Source organism: Sus scrofa, chromosome 6, assembly GCF_000003025.6.
Source record: "Sus scrofa isolate TJ Tabasco breed Duroc chromosome 6, Sscrofa11.1, whole genome shotgun sequence".
Classification (NCBI taxonomy): domain Eukaryota; kingdom Metazoa; phylum Chordata; class Mammalia; order Artiodactyla; family Suidae; genus Sus; species Sus scrofa.
In genome coordinates, this window is record NC_010448.4 from 108338021 (window position 1) to 108364094 (window position 26074).

A 26074-nucleotide genomic window follows, 5' to 3' on the forward strand; every position below is an offset into this window, starting at 1 on the left:
TTGCTGACGCGGCTCGGATCCCACGTTGCTGTGGCTCTGGCGTAGGCGGGTGGCTACAGCTCCGATTAGACCCCTAGCCTGGGAAACTCCATATGCCGCGGGAGCGGCCCAAGAAAAGGCAAAAAGACAAAAAAAAAAAAAAAAAAAAAGAAATAAATGTAATAATGTTTGGCTACTTTTATCCTGCCATGTTATGAAAATCTCGCTACAAAATGTCAACTCAAAACTTCTATGTAGTCCTATTTTTTTTCAATGTTACACAACACACTACAAAACTTGACATGCCACGCCCCGCCTCCTACCGACAACAATAAAAACAAAATCGGACCTCTTCAGTTTCCCATCTCTAAACCTGCCATTCTAGGTCTCCCACACCATCCCAGTTTAGCGGTCACCCGGGAGGAGTTCCTCTGGTGGCACCGCGGACACGAATCCGACTAGGAACCGTGAGGTTGCGGGTTGGATCCATGGTCTCGCTCAGTGGTTCGGGATCCGGAGACACCCTCAGCTGTGGTGTAGGTCGCAGATACAGCTTCGATCTGGCGTGGCTGTGGCGTAGGCCGGCAGCTACAGCTCAGATTAGACTCCTAGACTGGGAACATCCATATGCCTCAGGTGGGGACCTATAAAGACAAAAGACAAAAAAAAAAAAAAAAAAAAAAAAAAAAAAAAGTCAGGGGGAAATAAATGATGAATGAATGGAGAGCTGGCTTGCTTGTTTATTTATAGTCCATACAGTCCAAATCTTGTTTAATGAGACCCAGAAGCCCCCTCGGCGAGCCAGGACACAGGATGGACTGCCCAGAGGAAGCCACGCCCGACACCGCTCCGCGGGGCAACCAAGACAGTGACCACCACCTCCCGGTTGGGAGCAGCAACTGGAAGTGCGGCCCGCCGGGGGCGGGGAAAGGTGACCTAAGGCGGAGCCGCGGGCGGCGGCCAATCGGAAGCGAGCGTTCCAGCGAAAAGGGCGGAAGAGAAGAGGTCTAGTTCCGGACGCGGCGGCCGCCGCCGCCATCTGTCACCTCAGCTCCGGCGTCAGCAGCCCGTCGCCCCTGCCCCACCGCCTCTCTCCTCGACGGAAGCTGCTTCCCTGTCCTGCCACCTCTCTGCTCTGTTTCCGTCGCTGTCTTCTTCCCTCACATGGATCTGGTCGGAGTTGCATCCCCTGAGCCCGGGCCCGCAGCGGCCTGGGGACCCAACAAGGTGAGGGGCGGTCGTGGCTGACGTGCCTGCCCTAGTCACCTGGGCTGGTCCTCTCGGAGGGCCCGGAGAGGGTGGCAGGCGCCGGGGCGGCCCCACAGGCGACTCGGAAAGTTCTGGGCAGGACCGGGGCCACCTCGGAAAGGGGGGTGGGAGTGGAAGAGCAGGGACGGGGCGCAGGCTGCCAAGGGCCACCCTGGGAGGTTTGGAGTCTCTCTTTAGTTCGGCACCTTGATTTTTGAGCCTCTGTAGCATATATTTGGGCAGGACTCGCTTAGAGACGCTGACGTGTGAGGGAAAGCAAGTACGAACTTGTTTTTCTTGGGCCAAGTGAGTCAGCCCAATTATACACAGAAAGCCCAACTGAAAGGTGGTTTAGGAAGCTGTTTCCTTAGCTTGGCAAGTGTGGTAATCCTGTTTGGACAGTTTCTTGTTTTTGAGGCAGTAAGAGATCAATCCAGGCGCACCCTCCCTCTTCTTTAGGTTAATCAAGTGTTTTGCTACTGTAAGACTGTTATTTCTAACATCTGCCTGGGCTTTAACGTTTAAGCCTTTTCCTGTAATGGCCAACTGAAATGTTTATTTCACATTACTGGTTTCAGGCTGCTGCTTTTCAGGATACTTTCATTACAAGGGTGAAAAGATTGCCACTTTTCAGAGGATTTGCTTGGAAGCTGAAGTGCTTCAATTGAGATTTTGTGTTCCTCAAAAGAGATTCTGAAGGAAACTAACTTTTTAGCTTCATAGTTGTTCCTTTAAAAATAATGGACGTATAACCACATATTAGTTTAAGGCGTACAGCATAATGATTTTATATATGTATATATTGCAAAATGCTCACCACAATAAGTCAACATACAGGGTTTCAATTTGTGCGTGTTAAGAACTTTTAAGATTTACTCTTACGGAGTTCCCGTTGTGGCGCAGTGGTTAACGAATCCGACTAGGAACCATGAGGTTGTGGGTTTGATCCCTGCCCTTGCTCAGTGGGTTGGGGATCCGGCGTTGCGGTGGGCTGTGGTGAGCAGGCTGCAGACGCGGCTCGGATCCTGCGTTGCTGTGGCTCTGGCGTAGGCCGGTGGCTACAGCTCCGATTAGATCTCTAGCCTGGGAACCTCCATATGCCGCGGCAGCGGCCCGACAAAAAAAAAAGGTTTACTCTCACCAACTTTCAAATATATGATACAGTGTTAGTTAATTACAGTCACCATGCTGTACATCACTCCCATGACTATTTTGTAACTGAAAGTTTCTACCTATTGACCACTTTTACCCATTTCACTCACTTCTTTACATGCTAACACAGAACATTTGTTCTCTTTAAAGGGTCACTCGTTAATCTTATTAGATCTTCGGACTAGGTCTTAAGAGAAAGTGGGAGGGGGGAAATTAGCTGTTCAGTAAAGGAAATTTTTATGAAAGTTCTCCTACAACCCTAGGGAGATTCTAAGATATTCTGGTGACAAATGTGGGTACATTTATGTGTTACTTTGTGTGTTTTTTTCTACTATGGCCTTGTTTACCGGGGCAAGATCAGTAGACATAAAAGGATGAAATCAGTGCTTTATTAAATTCCTCAATTAAGCATCTGTAAAGCTTGTACAAATGTCAAGTGAGATGAACTTTGCTCAGAATGCCTAATTTCTGTAAAAGTTCCCTTACAAAATTAATTTAGTAATAAAATATTTGATATCAGTGATATTTTCATTTAAGTGTACATCATATGAACTATAAAATTTCATTTTCACCTTTCAGTGAAAATCATCCTGGGATTTATTGCTCTTCTGTTGGGAAGACAGCATCTTCATAGGCAAAACACCACAAGTATCGCTTACTCTTTTCCTTCTCTGACTTCTTAGAAAACTGAAGTAATTATAGATGCATATGTAGAGGAGGTAGAGATTTGAGGAACGTCTTAGAAAATGAAGGAGTGTTAAAGGCCAGCAATTCTCAGAACTTTTCCATCAGGACTTCTTTTCACTCTTAATAACCATTGAGGAATCCAAGATTTTTTTTTTTTATGTTGATTAAATCTATTGATATTTGTCATATCAGAAATTAAAGCTGAGATATTGAAAATATTTACTATGTGATGTAAGTCATTATATTAATATAGATAACATTTTTATACTTTATAAAAAAGCTATTTTCCAAAACAATTAGTGTCTTGTGTTTTTGCAAGTCTCTTTAAGGTCTGATTTAATAGAAGACAGCTGGATTCTCATAGCTCTTTTTTTCTTCAGTCTGTTGCAGTACAACAGAAGTCAAATTAGTTGAAGTAATCGAAGATGGGGAATAAGAGCATGGTAGACACACTAAGAACAAACTGAGTTAATCTCTAAAAATGCACATTTATATCCTAAACCTATGGCCTTTGAAAATTTTGGAAAACATAAGAATACACATACACACATTCTAGTAGCCACCACAGGGCTGCCGTCGTATCTGATGGAGACTCTGAAAAACTCCATACTCTTGAGAGAACGAGAGTGAAAAAGATGAAGAATATCTTAGAACTATTCTGAAAGTGATTTTGACTTCTTAGACACCCTAAAAAGGACTTGGGGTCCCCAGTTATAAAATTCCAAACTGCCATTATGGACAAAAGAATTTTAGGGAATATTCCAGGAAGGGCGTATTTTCAAATGGAGGCACAAATGAGGAAGTGTGTAGCTCTTTTGGAAGAAGCTGTAGCAAATGAATTAGTGTTACTCTTTAAGACTGTCAGGGTTGATAAAGGAAAATCTGAGAAATTCACAGCCAAGAGGAGCCTAAGGAGACATGATGACTAAATGTTATATGGTATCCTGAAATAGAAAAGGGACATTAGGGGATAACAGAGGAAATCTGAATGAAGTATGGACTTCAGCTAATAATAATGTATTGGTTCATTAATTGTGACAAGTGTACAGTACTGATGGGGAAAGCTGGGTATGAGATATTTGACAATTCTCTGTACTATCTTTGTGATTGTTCTGTAAATCTGAAAGTACTCTAAAATTGAAAGTTAAAAAAAATGGATTAGTGTTGTATAGACCCATATCACATTTTACAGAGATCCTTGTTTGGAGAAGTTAAATTACCCACTTAAATATTTTGCCTAGATTATGGCTTCTAGGTGAAAGGGAGCAGAAGGGGACCTTCCTGTGGGTTATGGTTCTCTTGACTTACTTCAAGTTGAGGACAGAAGTTTTGTTATGTGCCTCCTTCATGTTTGCTGTTTTTTCACTTGACTCTTTCCCTGTGGTTGTGTGCAGTAAAACCTTAAAAAAAAAAAAGTGAGATGGGCAGCTGGGGGCACATCTTTAACAGTAGAAGGAAGGGGGATTGATTTCCCTCTGCTCTGCAGCCAGCCAGGTGTAGGAGAACGGAAGTTGTGAAGACCCCAAGTTGCTGAGTTTAGTGGTGGCAGTTTCGCAGAGGAGAGGAAAACAGGGTGGGTCAGGGGGTCTTCAGGAAACAGGAGTCAAGGAGCTGGTCATGGGCTTCATTTAAAGCAGAGAATGACTAACTGAAGAGGACTGTGTGGGGTTTCCCATCAGATCTTGCTGTGGTGGGGAGTTTATGCTGATGAAGGGCGTAGTGGGAAATGAGTGTGATCTCTATGATAGAGCAAGTTGATGAAGGGCTTTACGTCTCCTTAGATTTATAATTGTTTAACCATTTGGCAGAGTTTCTCTGTTCACAGAAAGTGTTTGACTTACTGAAGAGTTGCAAGATGACAGCAGAGGATTCCCTGCCATGCACCTTGTGGTGCCTATTTGTAGGCGGAGCTCCCAGTACCTTTTCTAAGCCCTCTTCAGGTGGTGAACTACTTGTGCCTGTGGAGGACTGCCCCTGCCTGGCAGCTGTCCCTCAGCCCAGAACATTTTACAGGGAGATTTTGGCTAGGCTACTGGTTTGAAGAGTTTGGATTTGATTGCAGAGTAAATAAGTTGGCAAACTTTCGGAAGTCTTTACCCCCACCCCCAAGGAAATTGCCTCAGCATGAGGTGGCTCAGCTGAGCTGTCAGCGGAGGTTCAGGGAAGTACAGCGCTGGAGTCTAAGGTTCTGAGGAGCAAGGTCAGTGGGAGTGGGCAGTTAGGGTGTCCTGATGCTCTCTGCCGACTCTGCATGTTTTTCTTTCTGGTTCATTGTATCTCGGGAATAGGTAAATCTCTGCCTCAAAGTAACAGTTACTGCCTGTCGTTTTTGCCTCTCTGAGGGATTTTCAGCTGATGTTTAACACCTTAGTAGAATTGACTGACTACTAGCAAGAGACTAGAAGCATCAGAAGTGTGTGGGCAAAGGGGCCAACTGCAAGGTGGAAAGAAGGACTTTAAAATGAGAGGGGTGTAGAAAGGCACCAGAGGAATTCCTGTCATGGCTCAGTGGAAACGAATCTGACGAGGAACCATGAGGCTGCAGGTTTGATCCCTGGCTTCGCTCAGTGAGTTAAGGATCCAGCGTTGCTGGGAGCTGTGGTGTAGGTCGCAGATGTGGCTAAGATCTGGCGTTGGTGTGGTTGTGGTGTAGGCTGGCAGCAACAGCTCTGATTAGACCCCTAGCCTGGGAACCTCCATATGCTGCAGGTGTGACCCTAAAAGGACAAAAGACAAAAAAAAAAAAAAAAAAAGAAAGAAAGAAAGGCACCAGACCTCTACAGCCTAGGGACAACCTGGCAGTTCCATGAAATATCTCCAGGTTTCCTTTTGGCACATGTTATTCAGTAAATACTTGAAGGCCTCTTTATGACTCAAGTTCTATGCTGGACTCAGAATGAGAAGACCCTGCCTTTCAAGGGGCTCTTGCTATGTTGTGGCTGACGGCATTTAACTGTCTAACACTGGTATGGGAAGATAAAGCAAAGGACCTAATTTTGTCTGATAAGACTGAGACAACTTTGCTGAAGAGCTGACATATAATTGGAGGAAACAGAGAAGGAAGAAAAATCTCAAAGAAGAGCATGTGTGGCGGGATGAAAATATGCTGTATTTGGGTTTGGGGGGGGCGGGGCAGCAAGGTGGTTAGGGAAGCAGTGTAGCAAAACACTTGAGTGTGCAGCCTCTTAAGTCCTCCTGCCTTGGTTCAAATCTCAGCACTTCTATCTACACTGTTATCTTGGATTAAAAAACTTTCTAGGTCTTAGTTTTTGAATCTGTAAAATGGAGGTGACACTGCAATTACTCTGGTATGTATGTGACTTAATCTATCTGAGTTAAGTATGTTTAGCCAAAATGGTGAATATTTCTTTTCCTGGGGGTTTTTTTGTTTGTTTGTTTGGTTGGTTTTTTTGTTTTTTGTTTTTGGTCTTTTTAGGGCCGTAGCCACAGCATGTGGAGGTTTTCAGATTCCCAGGCTAGGGGTCGAATCAGAGCTGTAGCCATTGGCCTACACCACAGCTCACAGCAATGCCAGATCCTTAAACTACTGAGTGATGCCAGGGTTCGAACCTGCGTCCTCATGGATACTGGTGAGATTTGTTTCCACTGAGCCACAATGGGAACTCCATGGTGAATATTTCCATGGTGTCCGTTATGCTACTATTAGTCATGGCAAAATGTGATTGACAATTCTGAGTTAGAGAATATAGTCATTTGCCTTTTGGAACCTGGACTTTGAAACTGATTAGACAAAACATGTCTAGGCTAAGAGGCAGTATTTTATCATCTCTCTAGAGGATACAGAAAGAAGTCAAGAGTTATGTGCCCAAAAGATAACCTATATTTTCTTTTTTTGTTATTGTTGTCTTTTTTGCCTTTTCTAGGGTTACTCCCTCGGCATATGGAGATTCCCAGACTAGGGGTCCAATCGGAGCTGCAGCCACTGGCCTACGCCAGAGCCACAGCAACTTGGGATCCAAGCCACGTCTGCAACCTACACCACAGCTCACGGCAACACCGGATCCTTAACCCACTGAGCAAGGTCAGGGATCGAACCTGCAACCTCATCCTGCAACCTCATCGTTCCTAGTCAGATTCATTAACCACTGTGCCACAATGGGAACTCCTGTATTTTCCAAATTACAGAGAGCTTCAAGATTCCAGACCCCAAAATCCTCACTGGGAGAGTGCTCAGTTGCTGACAAGATCTGAGTCAGTGAAAGTCAGGTCACACCTTTTTTTTTTCTTTTTACAATCACACCTGCAGCATGTGAAAGTTCCCAGGCTAGAGGTCAAATTGGAGCTGCACCTGAGGCAAACAACATAGCCATAGCAACACTGGATCCAAGCTGCATCAGCGACCTATGCTGCAGCTTGCAGCAATGCTAGATCCTTAACCTACTGAGCGAGGCCAGGGTTTGAACCCAGATTTTCACAGAGACTAAGTTGGGTCCTTAATCTGATGAGCCACAACGGGAACTCCCACATCACACCTTGAGGAAACCTCCCTGTTGTCTGGCTTTAGACAAGGCTGGAACAATTCTGCAGTAGGCCAGTACAGGTGTGTGCTGGGGCCTGGGTGGATCTTACCAATCTCAGGGTGAGACTAGATAAAACTTGATTCTGATTCACTTAGGCACAAATATAATTATTATTTATCACCCTTACAGTACTCAATTCTAACAGTTTGAACCAAGTAAATCCCTAAACCTCAACATTGTGGAAACTGAGCAAGGGTTACTCACCCAGTTAATCCGTGGGAGTCACTCCAGCAGGCCCTTAGGCCAACTAGCGGGCCTGTACTAGCTAAACGTGATGAAACAGTTTTGTGGTTAAAATGCCATCTTACACTGTATTCTAAATTAGTAAAGGAAGGAGTTTGGACTTTATCCTAAAGGCAGTGGGATACATTAAAACAATAAAAGAGGTTTAAGTAAGGAAAGTGAACCAATCAAATCTGCATTTTAGAAAAAACACTTGTGTGGAGAAAGGAAGTGAGCTTGACTGGAAACAGAAAGATTAGTTAAGAGGCTCTTACAGCCCAGTGATGGGAAGATGCTATCTTGGAAAGGGGATAGAGAGCCGGGCAAGTTCAAGAGGTACTTAGAGATCTTATTCAGTATTAACAGTCTTAATCACTGGACTATCAAATGGAATAATTTGCTGCTGCAAAACGAAGTCTGCTTCCTTAAAAACTAGGAATTGTAAAATAAACCTGTGGTTCATACATATTTCAGGAGAGCTGAGATGATGCTGCTGCCATTGAGGGCCAACTGGCTCCCCACTCTAGAAGGGCCTCACAGAATTTTGCTTTGCTCTAGCATTAAGAATCTATTTCTCAGTTTCTAAAGAAAGTTCAGATATATAGGGTTCGTAGTTTGCCATTGCTATTTTTGTTTTAGCATATTCTAAGATGTCTTGAAAGGGGCTGACGCACAGTTTTTACATGTAGACTTGCTGCTTAAATTAGAAGTAAGTATAACTTCCCAGTGGGCTTTGAATTGTGGTAGTTGGTGTGCCCTGTTCTTATAAGAGAATCTACCAGGAAGCCAAGTTGAAAGCAGAAGACTGCTTGGTGAACATGGGATCTGAACATGGTTCATTACATGAACTCATTGGCTAGTTGGGTGATGCTGGAGTAGCCTGGTATTTCCCCTCAACTGTAAGGACATACAGCCAAGCAGGCCAGAAAGTGCTGGGGTTAGGGGGGGTGGTATTGTCTTTGATTAGATTTGAACTGGGAGATATTTTTACTTTTAAGATGATTTCTGCAAAAAGGAAATCATTCCTTTGGAGTTGATTAGACTAGTCTAATTCTCAATAGATAACCTTATTTCCAAGTTTGAGAGGTACCTTAATTTCATTATTAGAAATTGAATTGCCCCCCTTTTTTCTTAATAGTGTCCATGGGCTACCCCTCAAAATACAATATCTTGTTCTTTGTCTGATGTAATGAGTGAACAGTTGGCTAAAGAATTGCAGTTAGAAGAAGAAGCTGCTGCTTTTCCTGAAGTTGCGTAAGTAAAATGCACAAAGACTATTTTATCTCCCAGCTTGTTATAACGGCCTTAGGATTTGATTAGTGATTGTCATGACAAATGATTAAGAAATACATATGGAAAAGCAGTGCAATAGAAAGAGCACCATACTGGGAGTTCACTAATGCTTGGGGTTTGGTCCTGATTTTGTGACTAGTTTTTAGCATCATCTTGGGCAAACCACTCTGTTCCTCTGGGTTTTAGTTATTCCAACAGTTAAACTCTATTATCTCCAAATTAACAAGTAATGAAGTAGGGTACAGTTTTGATCAAATGTTTATAGCGTGTCTTTTCATATATATATTATTACTCCTTTGATCAGAACACAGAACAAATGAATTTGGGGTCTGTTTGGTTTTTATTATAGGCCCTTTAGCTTTCTCTTGAAGCTCTTAAGAGAGCTAGTTGGTACTCTCACAGGTGCCTGCTGTTGGTCAGAGGGCAGCTGGGCAGGAAAGTGAATGATTTGGTAAAGTTCTTTCCTATTGTTGCTTCAGTACAGTTTTAAAGTGAAAAGGACACCCCACTTGTAATTGGTAGCATCTCTTTACACAAGCACATTATATTAGTCTATATTGTCTTATTTTGAATAGTGTTGCTGAAGGACCATTTATTACTGGAGAAAACATTGACACCTCCAGCGACCTAATGCTGGCTCAGATGCTACAGATGGAATTTGACAGAGAATATGATGCACAGCTTAGGCGTGAAGAAAAAAAATTCAATGGAGATAGCAAAGGTACTATGACATTATTGTGACAATATTGGGTGGTAGAAAATGCTTGTTATGTGCCCCTAAATAAATCTTCAACTATTTTTGCCTTTTAAGTTTCCATTTCCTTTGAAAATTATCGAAAAGTGCATCCTTATGAAGACAGTGATAGCTCTGAAGATGAGGTTGACTGGCAGGATACTCGTGATGACCCCTACAGACCAGGTACCAGTGATTTTACTTTCTGGGGGCACAGAATGGGGATATAGGAAGACTAACTTTTCTGGTGATTCCTTGTGTTTTATATTTATCTTTGAATCTCACTTGGTAACTTATTATTAGATTCAAATATCTTTTTCAGACAATAGTGAATGCAGCAATTTAGTCTTTGCTATTTTCACATACTTGGCTTGTCTTTATCGCTTTCAGCAAAACCAGTTCCTACTCCCAAAAAGGGTTTTATTGGAAAAGGAAAAGACATCACCACCAAACATGATGAAGTAGTATGTGGGAGAAAGAATACAGCCAGAATGGAAAATGTAAGTTACAGAAAGTATTACTCTGAATTAAAAATTTTATTAGACTAAATTAAAAACATAGGATTCTAAATGCAGTGTTTTAAACTTCTAAAAATATCCTTTGTCCTTTCTAAAGATAATTTTATTTATTTATTTATTTATTTATTTGTCTTTTTGCCATTTCAAGGGTGGATCCCGTGGCATATGGAGATTCCTAGGCTAGAGGTCTAGTCGGAGCTGTAGCTTCCAGCCTACACCACAGCCACAGCCACAGCCATGCGGGATCTGAGTTGCATCCTCGATCTACACCACAGCTCATGACAATGCCAGATCCTTAACCCACCGATCGAGGCCAGGGATTAAACCTGCAACCTCAAGGTTCCTAGTTGGATTCGTTAACCACTGAGCCACGACAGGAACTCTATTTTATTTTTTATTTATTTTTATTTATGTTTGTTCATTTTTTTTAAAGAACTTTATGACATTTATGCTTGTATAACGATCATCATAACCCAGTTTTATAGCATTTCCATCCCAAACACCCATCATATTCCCCCCACCGCCCAATATGTTTGTTAATTTTTATTGCGGTAAAATAAAAAAATCATAACACAAAACTCACCATTTTAGCCATTTTTAAATGTGCAGTTTAGTGGCAGTAAGTATATTTACATTGCTGTATAGGCATCTCCAGAACATTTCATCTTCTCAAACTGAAACTCCGCACCCGTTAAATAGTAACTCTCCAATTGCCCCTCCTCTAACCCCTGACAACCACCATTGTAGTGTCTCTATGATTTAGTTATTCCATGTACCTTGTGTAAATGAAATCATATAATATTTGTCCTTTTGAGTCTAGCCTTAAAGATATTTTGGATAACAGTACAGCATCACCATGAAAACTCAGCCTCTAACTGAATATATAATGTACCTCAGAATAAAATTCTACAATATTAAGAAAACTGGTTTGATTTACATTAATTCCAAAGCTAAGAAATGATCCTTATGAAAGTAACATTTATTTTTCAGCATCTTATTTTCCATAAAATAACCAAGAAATAGTATCAGTGGTGATTGGGGAATAAGAATGGGAGATCAGGGAGGGGGTGGGAAGAGTTTGGGCTTAGTAGTAAATGTAAACTATTAATTAGTAAATGTTAACTATTACATTTATTTATTTATTTATTTTGTTTTTCGTCTTTTTAGGGCCACACCCTCGGCATATAGAGGTTCCCAGGCTAGGGTTCTAATCAGAGCTATAGCTGCTGGCCTACACCACAGCCGAAGCAATGCCAATCCAAGCTGTGTCTTTGACCTCCACCACAGTTCACGGCAACGTCAGATCCTTAACCCACTGAGTGAGGCCAGGGATTGAACCTGTAACCTCATGGTTCCTAGTCAGATTTGTTTCTACTGTGCCATGATAGGAACTCCAGTAAATGTTAACTATTACATTTAGAATGGATAAAAAACAAGATCCTACTGTATAACACAGGGAACTATATCCAATCTCCTGGGATGGACCATGATGGAAAATAATATAAAAAAAGAGCATGTATATGTATATATATGTATTACTGAGTCACTTTGCTATACAACAGAAATTAGCACAACATTGTAAATCAATTTACATCAATAATAATAATAATAATAAAGAATGGGAGATAAAAATAGTTCCTACTATGTACCCTGTTACACTTTTAAAAGTTTTTTCTTCCTTTGGGGCTACACTCATGGCATGCAGAAGTTCCTGGACTAGGGATTAACTCCTGCCATATCTGTGACCCCGAGCCGCAACAGTGGCAACGCCGGATCCTTAACCTACTGTGCCACAAAGGAACTCCTAAATTTTTTATCTTATGCCTAAACTACCCCTGCAAAATCAAAACAAAATGTAGTTTTGAAAGATTGGAGAAAAAGAAAAAAAATGTTATTTTTTTCATCCATAAGTATCATGGTTAATATAAAACATTTGGACTTTAGAACACAAATACTTGTTAAGTAAACATTAAATTCTAGAAATAGTCCAGATCTGACTCGAGATAACCCTGTCTAATAGAACTTTCTATGGTGATGGAAATGTTCTACAGTAGCCTTATTGGCAACTGAGCACTTGAAATTTGGGTGGTACAACTGAAGCACTGATTTTTTAATTTTACTCAATTTAAATTTAAATATCCACACATGGCTAATGGTTTCCGTATTGGACGTAATGTCATGATGTGGGCATAGCTTGCTGTTTTACCCAACTCTTCAAAGATAATTATGGAATTGTATTTTTTGGGTAAGATTTGGTGCAAAGATAATTATGGAATTGTATTTTTTGGGTAAGATTTGGTGTGATTTCAAAATATAATGTACCTTTTTGTCTGATGTAAAAGCAAGATACAAAGCATGTGCTAAAATATCTTAGTTTTAAGAGGTGTTGGATGTTCTTTATGCATAGAATAAACCCTCCCTTCCTTTGGGATGCAATTTTTTGAAAAGCTTGTTTCCCTTTCTGCTGGGCTTGGCAGTGAGTTAATTTGTTTTTTCCTATATAATACCTATGTGTTCTGCTTTCATAACACTAATTATCTATTGAGTGGGAAACCTATTTCAAGTAAAGAATAATTTTCTCGTTTTTTGTTTTTACTGTCCCCATTTTAAAAGTATTCAGATGCTGATTTTTCTTCTTTTTGGCAGTTTGCACCTGGGTTTCAGGTAGGAGATGGAATTGGAATGGATTTAAAACTTTCAAACCATGTTTTCAATGCTTTAAAACAACATGCCTACTCAGAAGAACGTCGAAGTGCCCGCCTGCATGAGAAAAAGGAGCATTCTACTGCAGTAAGTATTCTTATTTATTTATTTATTTATTTTTGTCGTTTTGCCATTTCTTGAGTCGCTCTCGCAGCATATGGAGGTTCCCAGGCTAGGGGTCGAATCAGAGCTGTAGCTGCCAGCCTACTCCAGAGCCACAGCAATGCTGGATCCAAGCCGCGTCTGCGACCTACACCACAGCTCACGGCAACGCCGGATCATTAACCCACTGAGCAAGGCTAGGGATGGAACCTGCAACCTCATGGTTCCTAGTCGGATTCATTAACCACTGCGCCACTACAGGAACTCCAGTATTCTTATTTTTATATTATTTTATTTTGTCTTTTCTTTTTCTTTTTTAATTTTAGGGCCACTCACGGCATATGGAGGTGTAGCTTCCGACCTACGCCACAGCCACAGCCACGCCAGATCTGATTCGTGCCTGCAACCTACACCACAGCTCACAGCAACACCGGATCCTCAACCCACTGAGTGAGGCCAGGGATCGAACCTGTGTCCTCATGGATGCTAGTCAGATTTATTTCTGCTGAGCCACAATGGGAACTCCCTTTTTTTTTTTTTTTTTTTAATGGAAAGATTCATGTTAGAAAACTTTGTTATTAGGGGGAAAAAAAAATAAGACAAAACTTCATATTTGATGTTTTTCCACGAGATTGACTTTTCAAATCAAAGATCTAAATAAAACCCAAATAGCTTTGACATTTGACTTTTCAGATTTCAGGAAATGGTTATTAATCACTTATTCAAAATTTTAGTGGTCAAAATTAATTTGGACTGTATAGTTTCCTGTTATGGTATATTTATAATAATTGTCCATAATGTTTTATACTAACAAAGAGTGTATAATATCTTGAGGATCAGACATTTACAAAAACAAACTACGGATCAATGCACTAGGAGGGGTAATAATTTTGGAGAAAAATTTTGACTGGAGTTCATGTTGTGGCTCAGCGGTAATAAACCTGACTAGTATCCATGAGGATGCAGGTTCAATCCCTGTCCTCACTTAGTGGGTTCAGGATCCGCCGTTACCATGAGCCATGGTATAGGTCACAGACATGACTTGGATCCTGTATTGCTGTGGTATAGGCCGGCACCTATAGCTCCGATTCCACCTCTGGCCTGGAAACTTCCATGTGCTGTCATGCAGCACTAAAAAAGCAAAAAAAAAAAAAAAAAAAAAAAAAAAATTGACTAAGCTAGTTTCTAACTTTTAATACTCATTTTTTTTAGATATTTACTTTTAAAGATATTAGAGTTATAAGAATGAATTACGTCTTTTGTTTGTTTTTATGGCTATGCCTGCAGCATATGGAAGTTCCCAGGCCAGGGATTAAATCCCAGCTGCAGCTGCAGAAATGCCAGATCCTTTAACCCACTGCACTGGGCCGGGAATCAAGCTGCAGTGACAGCAGCCACCACAGTTGAATAAGAATGAATTGTATCTTGACAGCACTCTTTTAAGAGCCTGTTGTATATACATTTAGGTAAATTAATAATAAAGTTTTTAAAAGTGTGTATTTTGAATATTAGCTATTAGAAATGGCTCAGAAAATGATGTTTTGTTATTACCAGTCGTTTTTACTTACAGCGCTTTATGTTTTGCAGGAAAAAGCAGTTGATCCTAAAACACGTTTACTTATGTATAAAATGGTCAACTCTGGGATGTTGGAGACAATCACTGGCTGTATTAGCACAGGAAAGGAATCTGTTGTCTTTCATGCATATGGAGGGAGGTAAATGAGTAAAATAAAATACCATCATATCAACAAAAACTTAGCCCCTTCTCCCTGATATTAATGGATTTTCACAAAATCAGAGTTCATTCTGCATGGCAAACAGTAATTTTTCATTTATTATTGTAGGAAGTCTTGGCAATATAGGGATGCATAAAGTTCCGGTGTTACCATATCCTTAACCCGCTGAGTAAGGCCAGGGATCGAACCCGTGACCTCATGGTTCCTAGTCGGATTTGTTTCTGCTGTGCCACCACAGGAACTCCCAAATGCAGTGACATTTAAACTTAGATTTAAATGACACATCTAGTATGCTTGGAGTGTAGTGTGTAAGGGGGAGAGAGGAAGCTGAGAAAGCAGAGGGTAGGCCAGGCAGCACCTTGTAAAGCTGGGGCAAAGAGTGGGAACCAAAGCTTTGATGTGAGTTTCATTCTCAAAAGTTCACTCTGACACCTGTGTGGAAAATGAATTATAGGAGGGCAAAAGAAGCAGCAAGCAATAAGATCAGTTAGAAAGTTATGATAGTAGTTCAAATGAGAGATGGAACAGGTGATAGCGAAGATGAAGAATGGGAGACTGCTGGTGTGTGCTTTGAAGGTGAGAGTGGCCAGTCTGGGCTGTTGGAGTGGATGTGGGACGTGAGAGGATAGATCCTTGGGTAGAGCAGCTGGGTGATGCCATTTATCGAGGCGAGAGCCTGAAGATGGGCAGGTTTAGGGTATGGTTATCAGGAAGTTTGTTTTGGACACGGTAAATCTGAGATGCCTGCTATACATCCAGGTGAGATCAAGTAGGGATGAAATAAATCGGCCTGAAGTTCTGGAGAAAGTCGGGACTGAGGAGGATAGAAATATAGCAGTTATCTGTAGCAAAATATTTAAAGGAAGAGAAAGCAGTTAAGAAGAAAGGATGTTACTTAGAACCAGTCAGAGTATGTACTCTCAACCTTCTGAGGCTACCCGGAGGAGAAGTCTGCTGGGGAAATATGGTTCAGAGGAGGGGGTTGGGAGTTTGAGTCAGATTCTGTCCTCTGGAAATACAGAGTCTTTCTTTTCCAGATTAACAGTACGTCAAATATTTAAAGGTAAATCTTGTCTCTCTTTCCACCCTCTTTTTTTTTTTTTTTTTTTTTTTTTTTTTTTTTGTCTTTTTAGGGCCACACCTGAGGAGGTTCCCAGGCTAGGGGTCCAATCAGAGCTGTAACCGCCAGCCTACACCAGAGCCACAGTAACATGGGATCTGAGCGGTGTCTGTGACCTACCCCACAGCTCACAGCAATGCTGGATCCCTACTCACTGAGCAAGGCCAAGGATCGAACTTACATCCTCATGGATGCTAGTCGGGTTTGCTAACTGCTGAGCCATGACAGGAGCTCCAACCCTCTCCTTTTTGTTTGCACTGCCACCACCATGATTCAGGCCCTCTCGGTGGCTCGCTGTTGCAGAACTTGCATTAGCATCCTAGGTGGGCTCCATACCTCTAGCCTCTCCTGCTCATTCCATCCTGATATTATCGTAGACTTGATCTTCATGAAGTGTGCCAGGCCTTGGGGATTCTTGCTCCCTTTGGGAGTACATCTAGGCTTCTCCCCAAGCAGTCAAGGCTTTCACAAATCTGCCTGCATCCTGTTCCTTCAGCTCTAACTTCTTTCGTTTCTTCTCTCTGGCCCAGTTGTAACTGTGGTATCTGCTATTCCTCAGATATGTTCCCCGCCTCTGCTTTCGTTAATCCTGTGATGGCACCTGTTCAGATCTCCCCCTGTCCTGCCTCTGTTTCAAATGCACCTATGCCAGGAAACCCTGCCTGACCTTCCCAGTCCAAAGGGACCCGTCCTGTTCATGAATTTCATTTATCTTCCCCCACCCCTCCTTGCAGACTCATAGGGCAGGGACCCCTTTACTCACCTTTATATCTGCTGGGAATGAGTTTTTAAAGAGCCATTCTATTTTGTTGCTTTCACTGAGTTTTGCCTCTGAAGCATCCCCGGTAGAGTACACTGTAGTTCTTTATTGCTCCTCAAATTTAAATCCATAGCCATTAAATGAATATTATATTATGGATTGTTGAAAACTGGTTGACAGTTTATTTGAAAGTGTGTTTTATTCAAAAGCTTAAACCTAAGGTTTTATTAAGACATCAAATTTGAAAGCTTTAAAAAAAAAAAAAAGGCTTGACATTTTCAGAGAAGGTTGATCTACTTTCATATCATAAAATCTTTATTTTGAAATTGTTTCATTACTTGGCAACTTACACTGACTTCATGTTTATTTCTTCCATTTAGCATTGAGAATGAAAAGGAAGATACTAAAGTTATACCTACAGAATGTGCCATCAAGGTATTTAAAACAACCCTTAATGAGTTTAAGAATCGTGACAAGTATATTAAAGATGATTTCAGGTTTAAAGATCGCTTCAGTAAACTAAATCCACGTAAGATCATCCGCATGTGGGCAGAAAAAGAAATGCACAATCTCACAAGGTAAAGAAAATCATTGTGCTAGAAGTCATCTCAGTGATTACCTCTTTGTATTAGGCCTACCAGCCAGGCAAAAAAATCTACACTTTCGTTTAAATTCGTTTATATCAAGTGTGGAAGGCCTTGAAATTCTAGTGTTTAAGGAGGGTTTCTATAAGAAAACATTTCCATGCATATAACCTGAATTTATATTGGTAGGATGAAGAAGCTATTTTGTTTTTTCTTTCCTCAGTAAATTTTGAGGAAAATTAAGTCATTCTTTGCTTAAGATATTTTGTCATGTATCTAAATGCTGTCCTTTCCAGCTTCCAATTAGGCATATTATAAATAATGATTTCCTGTTTTGTTTTAGAAAATAGTTATTCCAGCTAATGTTTATTTGGTGGTGGTCGGGTTTTGCCAAGTTACCCTTTGCCTTAATATTAGGCTTGTTTCTCAACTTTCTAAGCAGAATTTATAAAGGAATTTGTTTTGTCAACCAAGAAGTTGAAGAATAATCTTTCTTATTTATAAACCTTCCCATGTCTTAATTATTAAAAGCTTCATTTTAGTTTGCTTTTCCTAAAGATGTTTGCTTTCAGAAGCAAACAGAGTTCCTGTTGTGGCTCAGCAGGTTAAGAACCCGATTGGTATCCATGAGGATACAGGTTCGATCCCTGGCCTCACTCAGTGGGTTAAGGATCCAGTGTTGCTGTGAGCTGTGGTATAGGTTGCAGACGCAACTTGGATCCCACGTTGCTGTGGCTGTGACATTGTGCAGCTCACATTGGACCCCTAGCCTGGGAACCTCCATATGCCGCAGGTGCGGCCCTAAAAAGATCAAAAACAAAAACAAAAAAGTAGTTATTCATATTTATTAGTTATAAAAGTCTTCTACTTAGTAAGACTTCTAATTGGAATAATTTCCTAAGAGGTCTTACTTCCCTCCAGTCTCTTCTCTGTATCACTAAGGTCTCATCCCTGCCTTTCCTAAAATTTGTCAGCTGTTCCCATAGCTTTGGTGTAAAGCTCAGTGCTTTTTTTTTTTTTTGTCTTTGTTGTTGTTGTTGCTATTTCTTGGGCCGCTCCCGCGGCATATGGAGGTTCCCAGGCTAGGGGTTGAATTGGAGCTGTAGCCACCGGCCTACACCAGAGCCACAGCAACTCGGGATCCGAGCCGTGTCTGCAACCTACACCACAGCTCACGGCAACGCCGGATCGTTAACCCACTGAGCAAGGGCAGGGACCGAACCCGCAACCTCATGGTTCCTAGTCGGATTCGTTAACCTCTGCGCCACGACAGGAACTCCAAGCTCAGTGCTTTTGTGTTGTGGAGCCTGCCTTTGTCTGTAGCCTCAACCCACATTGCCCCCCCTTCTGTGCACAGTCCAGCTGTGTGGATTTATACACACTCCCCATGTGAACTGTGCTCTTGGGAGGCTTCTGTGCATCTCCCTAGCACCTTCACACAGCACTTCCCCACAGTTTGAATCTGGCTAATTCCTGTTGGCCCACTTCTTCCCTGATGCCTTGTGCTTGCAAAGTTCCTGCCCCCAACTCTGCCAGTGCACATCCTGCATTGCACTGTAACCATCTCCTCACTTGTCTGTCATTTTCACCAGTCCACAGGCCCTATGAGGGCAGAGGCTGTGTCTTACTGCCTTTGCATTCCAACATTCTCCAGAGTAGAACATAGTGCCAGCTCATTCCAGGCCCTCGTTAAATATCTGTTGAATAAATGAAATAATCTCTCTCTGACCTTTACATTCTTAATCATTTCTTTCTGTATAGAATGCAAAGAGCTGGAATTCCTTGTCCAACAGTTGTACTACTCAAGAAACACATTTTAGTTATGTCTTTTATTGGCCATGATCAAGTACCAGCCCCTAAATTAAAAGAAGTAAAGCTCAGCAGTGAAGAAATGAAAGAAGCCTACTATCAAACTCTTCATGTAAGTTGCGCCTTTCAGAACATTCATACATCAACTTTTAAGAGTATTTCCTCTAAGCTAAAAAAAAATGTCCTAAAATAGCACTATGTGAGATAACAAGGACAAGCTGAAGTTTGTGAAGGAATGTTAATATTGAAGAGTTGTCTTTATATCAGTATGCATGTTTCTGAGGTTTTTTAAAAAATCATACCAGTGGAGCAAGTGAAGGTATTGGTGACACAGAAGCCTGAAGCTATTATCCACAAAACTGTATTAAATAAAATTTGACATGACTGTATTTAGTAGCAGATAAATGACCTCATTAGTGTCCCATTGTGATATTAGAGGCAGATTTGGTCTCAATATAAGAAAGTGATGATGAAGGTGATAAGAAGTGGCTTCTCCATCTCTGCAGGTGTTAGAGTTGAAACGCCTGTGTCAGGAATCTTAAGTTATTTATGCTTCAGACAGCAACTGAATTCAATCTGAGGCTCTTCTAGCTTAAGAAAATGCCCCTGAGGTTGTTACTCCTCTGTACTATCTTAATTGAACAGTGCAGAAATATATGAACATGCATTTTTTTTTGCACTCTCTGCATGGAACTCTCATGTCACGCAGCAGTTGATGTGAATATGAATGTGTTATCCAAATTAATTTTTTAAAATATAGCTAGAGAAAGACAAATATATGACATCACTTACGTGTAGAATCTAAAAAAAGGATACAAATGAACTTACTTGCAGAATAGAAACAGATTCAGAGACTTTGAAAACAAACTTATAGTTACCAAAGGGAACAGATGGTAGGTTGACTGGGGGTTTGGGACTGGCATATGCACACTGAGGTATATGAATGGTTGGCCAATCAGGACCTACTGTATAGCACAGGGAACTCTACCCAATATTCTGTGATAAAATCTATATGGGGAAAGAATCTGAAAAAAGAATGGTTGTGTGTATATGTTTAACCGAATCACCTTGTACAGCAGAACAACCTTGTAAATCATCTATACGTCAATCAAAAACCTCAAAACTAAAATATAACTAGAGAGAGAATCCAACTTTCTCTGCCTCTAGTAGGAAAACATTTAAAGAAAAATCAAGTCTTAGAGTTCCCATCATGGCGCAGTGGTTTAACAAATCCAACTAGGAACCATAAAGTGGCCTCACTCAGTGGGTTAAAGATCCGGGGTTGCCGTGAGCTGTGGTGTAGGTCGCAGATGTGGCTTGGATCCTGCGTTGCTGTGGCTCTGGCGTAGGCTGGAGTCTACAGCTCCAATTAGACCCCTAGCCTGGGAACCTCTCTATGCCGTGAGTGTGGCCATAGAAAAGACAAAAAAAAAAAAAAAAAAAGAAAATCAAGTCTGGGAGTTCCCGTCATAGCCTAGTGGTAACAAACCTGACTAGTATCCATGAGGATGCAGGTTCAATCCCTGGCCTTACTCAGTGGGTTAAGGATCCGGCATTGCCATGAACTGTGGTGTAGGCCACAGACTCAGTTTGGGTCTGGTGTTGCTGTGGCTGTGGTGTAGGCTGGCAGCTGTAGCTCCGATTTGACCCTTAGCCTTAGAACCTCCATGTGCTGCTGTTGCGGGCCTAAAAAGACCAAAAAAAAAGAAAGAAAAAATCAAGTCTCCTTTTCTGGCTTCTTTTGGTGGTGGAGTGGCTGGAAAGAGATGAAGTAGTGATGTCCTCTTCCTATGTGATTCTATTAAGGCTGGGAGACAAATCACTGCTATAAATCTAATTACCATCAATAATTAATATATAATGCCATTTAATTTATAAGAATATCTCTTTCCCACTGTGTCTGGCAGGAAGAACTTTCCACCTTGGAGTTGTATACACCCTGTAGAGGTCTCAGTGTGGCATTTGCCCTTTTTGGAAGGGTAAACTTCGTCAGTGACTACAGCTCTCTTAAACATGTGGGAATCCAGGTCTGCCCTTTGGACTCCTGACCTCATTGCTGTCACGTGGACAGGGAGATCATGTCACACAGTAACATATCCCCTCCATAGTCTCATTATTCTCCCACCCTCCTTCGAAGGGGAAAACAAAACCAAAAAAAAAAAAAAAAACAGCCCTAGTCTATACAAAGAAGTTCTTTAACCTAGTTTTGCTCTTTCTGGGAAATTGGTTGACATAGACCCTTTAGTTGGGTAGGTAAATTAGAATTGTTCCTTCATTTCTTAAACGTCTGCCTTGCCTCCTCACAGTTGATGCAGCAGTTGTATAATGAATGTATGCTTGTACACGCCGACCTCAGTGAGTATAACATGCTGTGGCATGCTGGGAAGGTGAGGAGCGTTTTGTTAGTGTTCACATTAAATGACTTGATGTAAACTACTGAAGGCAAAGAAATCACTGTGTGCTGTTTAAATAGGTCTGGTTGATCGATGTCAGTCAGTCTGTAGAACCAACCCATCCTCATGGCCTGGAGTTCTTATTCCGTGACTGTAGGAATGTCTCACAGGTAGGCATGTAAACTGTCTTTTTTATGGGCTATGACAGATTTAAAGATTTTTCTCGTTCCTAGGAAAAGTAAGGTGACTGTATTCTCAGAAAGGAAAGGAAGTTCTCGTCGTGGTGCAACGGAAACGAATCTGACTAGGAACCATGAGGATGCAGGTTCAGTCCCTGGCCTTGTTCAGTGGATTAAGGATCCGGCGTTGCTGTGAGCTGTGGTGTAGGCCGGCAGCCGTGGCTCTGATTAGACCCCTAGCCTGGGAACCTCTATATGCTGCGAGTGCGGTCCTAAAAAGACAAAAGACGAAAAGACCAAAAAAAAAGAAAGAAAAAAAAAAGGGTTTAGTTACTGATTGCTTTTGAAATAGAGAAAGATTGATTTGTCAGATTTCATTTTTGCAACAAATTGGTAGCGCGCCTCACATTTGGGCTGTTGAATTAAATTTCCAAGGGAATAAGTCTTTATTTTGGTTCTAAATATTCAGTCCATCAATCCATTCAATCCACATACACCGTGCTTTAAGAGAAGCTGGCCTGTAGCAAGCCTGAATGCTTAATGCCATTGTTACTACACTGAAAAGAGAATAGGCTTCTTGGTGGCCTGGTGTGATCACTGTTTCTGTGAGGCGGAGTAAACGGATTAGGGAAGGTAAAACTCAGTAATCACTGAGTATTGGGGCACATTTGCTTGCTATTTTTAAAGGAAATGAATTGTTAGCAACAGATTCAGATGAGAATGGTCTTTCTAAGTGATAGTGCAACGTCATTTTGGAAGCACCTTCTAAGTCTACCGGAAAATTTTAATTCATGAGATTTAGTAATTATTTTTATTTTTTTTTCTTTTTTACAACCACACCTGAGGCATATGCAAGTTCCTGGGCTAGGGGTTGAATCAGAGCTGCAGCTGCTGGCCTACATCACAGCCACAGCAACGCAGATCCAAGCCTCATCTGTGGCCTACACCATGCCTCATGGCAACGCTGGATCCTTAACCCACTGAACAAGGCCAGGGATCGAACCCACATCCTCACTGACACTATATCGGGTTCTTAATCCACTGAGCCACAGTGGGAACTCCAGCTTAGTGATTATTTTGAGAATACTCATGCAGAGCAGTGCCAAGCAATTTTATAAATACCACTCATGTTTATAGTATATAAGTTGCAATATGACAAACTTACAATCCAGAAGACAGCCCAGATGTGTGAGAGAGACAGTAAGCAGATAGACCTGAATGGAGTTATACTTGAGTTGGGAACATCTATGGCTTAAAAATTGTAGACGGAATTCATTAATAACTTACAAGTACACTATACCCTGTTTTTCCTTTCTGAGAGAACCTTGTTAATATCCCTACTGACTTTCTTATATTTCTTTACTAGTTTTTCCAGAAAGGAGGAGTGAAGGAAGCCCTTGGCGAGCGAGAACTCTTCAATGCTGTCTCAGGCTTAAACATCTCGGCAGATAATGAAGCTGATTTCTTAGCTGAGGTAAGTGTTGTATGGCTGTTTTTACGTTGCTAATAATGGGGAACCACATAGAGTAGATAACTGGAACCCCGAACTGACTAGATCCTCTCATCCCCTCAAAAACAAAATTCGAGGTTTTTCTTTTCTAGAGATGTTGTTTTTGGTCCTTTCCAGGCTTAAACTCTAGGATAAACGTAACAGAAAAACACTTCTTCAAGGAGTTCCCAGTTTGTTTGATATGGACAAATAACATTTCCAGTATATGCCTCCCCCCTCCCCCATTTATGAATGAGGAAGTTGACCAGTGAACACCGAGTAATACAAAAAGCAGTAACACATGATCCCTGCCTTTAACTGATCATAAAAATTCAGCAGTGGCAATCCTTGGAAATACCCAGTTATTACAATTTGGATCTACAGAACCATAGAAAACTTCCTCCAGGAAAAATCTCTTAAAATTGAACAAAACCTGCAAAGTGAGGCAGTAGTTAATTATTCCCAGCAACCTGCCAAAGCAGAGAATGATTATAGAGGCTGTTCCAGACATCTCCCTTGTGGTTTGAATTTGACCAAGCTCTGCTGGAGCCTAAGGCCAGAAAAGAAGTAACAGGAGGATGATAAATCCAGCTTTTAGCTCGGTACAGTTTCTAGGTGTTACTGCTGTTGAACCAAATTTGGAATTTTCTTTTTCCTGATCCCTGAAGGCTATATAGATTATATAGCAAGGCATATCTGATGCCAATTGCTGGCTTGATAAGGACCCTAAACAGTGACCCTGGTAATGTAATCAAATAAATACATATTGTCACATTGTAATACATGCATGTGACTCACTATAATATGTGTCCAACACTAATTCTAATTCAAGGCCAGTGTCATTAGGGATGACCTTGTGTTGAGAGTAAAAATAGCTGGTTAATTCCCAAGCATGATTTCTGTGAAGTCAGATTTTGGCAAATGGATTCAATGTATTAATTTTGCAGATAGAAGCTTTGGAAAAAATGAACGAAGATCATGTTCAGAAGAACGGAAGGAAAGCTGCTTCATTTTTGAAAGATGATGGAGGTCCGCCAGTCCTATATGATGAATAGCACTAATAGCCACTGCTTTCAGTGTTAACACAGCGGTGATTGTCAGCTGCCAATGGCACATGAAGTTATGGGTGACTTGAAATACCAAAACATGAGGAGTGTACAATGGTGCTTCTGTGCTTCTTTTCCCTTGTAACCCATATGCCAGGTGCGTGGAATTTTTAGCTCGGTATCGAAAGAATAAAATGTCACTACCTCTCATGATATGAATAAGGTAATATAATTCTTAATAGCAGGTTATCTAGCTGAAATCAACCTGATTTTACAGGATTTGTGGCATAAAAAGTTTTGATGAGAATTTTTAACATTTCCAAATATGGGAGGAAGGGACAGATGTGTTTACAAGGGAGGCTTTTATTACAACGTACTTGCCTTTTTCACCTCCCTGTTTTGTGTTGCGTCTTTCCTCAGATATTTTATTGCCCTAAAATTAGCCCTTCTCAATTCTTTTTCCATATTGTGACCATGATTTTAAAGGAAAATTTCTTCTCTTTAGTACATAAGTGGAAATTTGGTTTCAGCATGACTGACAGAAATAGACATTAGCAAAGTACTTTTTATTGGTACATTATGAACATGAACTGAATTTTTCTTTTTCATACTCATATCCAAAGAAAGGCATCATAGGTCCCTGAAAGAGAGAAATACATAAGTACTTCTCGACTATCCACATTTTTTAAATTTAACTTTCAGATTTTCTACATTTAGGTGAAATGGTTAGGATGTAACTCATGGTACAGCCACTCTGCATTTATAGTGAAAATGTGAATTATCTGGAAGGACAGAATAGACTCTTTAACCATGTTTGACATATTTTAATGAAGTCAGTGAAACAAAGTTCAGTTTATGTTTCACTCAAATTATGTACTGATTGATTTTGAGAAAAATACAGCAAGCTAATTAGAAACATTATATAATCAAATGAGGAAAAGTATATATCAATCAAGTTGGGGTCCAGATTAACCAACTAATTTGAACTATCTGGCCTCACTCTTAATAATTTTAGTACTGGCTGGATGCCACTTTTTGATACAAGTACTATACTGGGAAAGTACATGCTTTGTTAGGATTGAAGCTCATTAACTACCACAAAATCATTCCTCATTACTGAAATCAGATTGGACTCACTAAAGACCTAAACTCTGGTAATAGAAAGTAAAAATCTAAACATTATTTATACTCGAAAGTGTCTCCATTAAAATTATTTTAAAATGCCAGATATGTTCTTTCTAGAAAAATATTTATTTTTGTTCCCATTGTATAACTTTTAATTGCATTTGGAGAAGTGTGATTTGGGATAGATATTTGTTACACTTCTGAAAGGTTTACCACTATGAAACAAATATTTAGATGACTGGTGATTATTGGCTTTACAGAAATTTCAGAGAACTAATTTTAAAAACTATTAACCATTAAAAATTTTTTTTGGTTTTGTTTTCTGACATACTGTTTAACAAAGAGCAGCAAACCATTGCTGTGTGGCATTCTAGTAGGAGTGTGCTGTGAACATGCTTTTTAAGAAATTAAAAATGAAAAGATCATTTTAGAATTGGTTCTTTGTGTGGTTTCTTCCCATTCCTTGTATTAACATATGTCCTGGCACCAAGTCGCTCCTTCTGCTATGTTAAGCAGTTTTTTTTTTCCCCCCTCAACTTCCCATCTTTAGATTTCACTTTTTGTTGTTATTTTTAGATTTCACCTTTTTTTTTTTTTTTAAATATTAATGGCTGCACCTGGGGCATATGGAAGTTCCTGGGCCAGGGATTGAATC

General features: G+C 40.7%; 1 protein-coding gene across 2 annotated transcripts; it reads left to right on the plus strand.

Annotated features, from left to right (window-relative positions):
- RIOK3 (RIO kinase 3) lies at positions 966-25852 on the plus strand. Of its 2 annotated transcripts, XM_021096177.1 has the most exons (13): positions 966-1206; positions 8968-9083; positions 9698-9843; positions 9934-10041; positions 10246-10355; positions 13020-13163; positions 14766-14893; positions 17175-17372; positions 19140-19299; positions 21494-21574; positions 21661-21750; positions 23126-23233; positions 24196-25849. In XM_021096177.1, the coding sequence occupies exons 1-13, from the start codon at positions 1144-1146 to the stop codon at positions 24301-24303; spliced, it is 1560 nt and encodes a 519-aa protein (XP_020951836.1). In that variant the 5' UTR covers positions 966-1143; the 3' UTR covers positions 24304-25849. The 2 variants fall into 2 exon arrangements, with proteins under 2 accessions (XP_020951836.1, XP_020951837.1); XM_021096178.1 differs by lacking the exons at positions 21494-21574; positions 21661-21750 and having other exon boundaries at positions 974-1206; positions 24196-25852.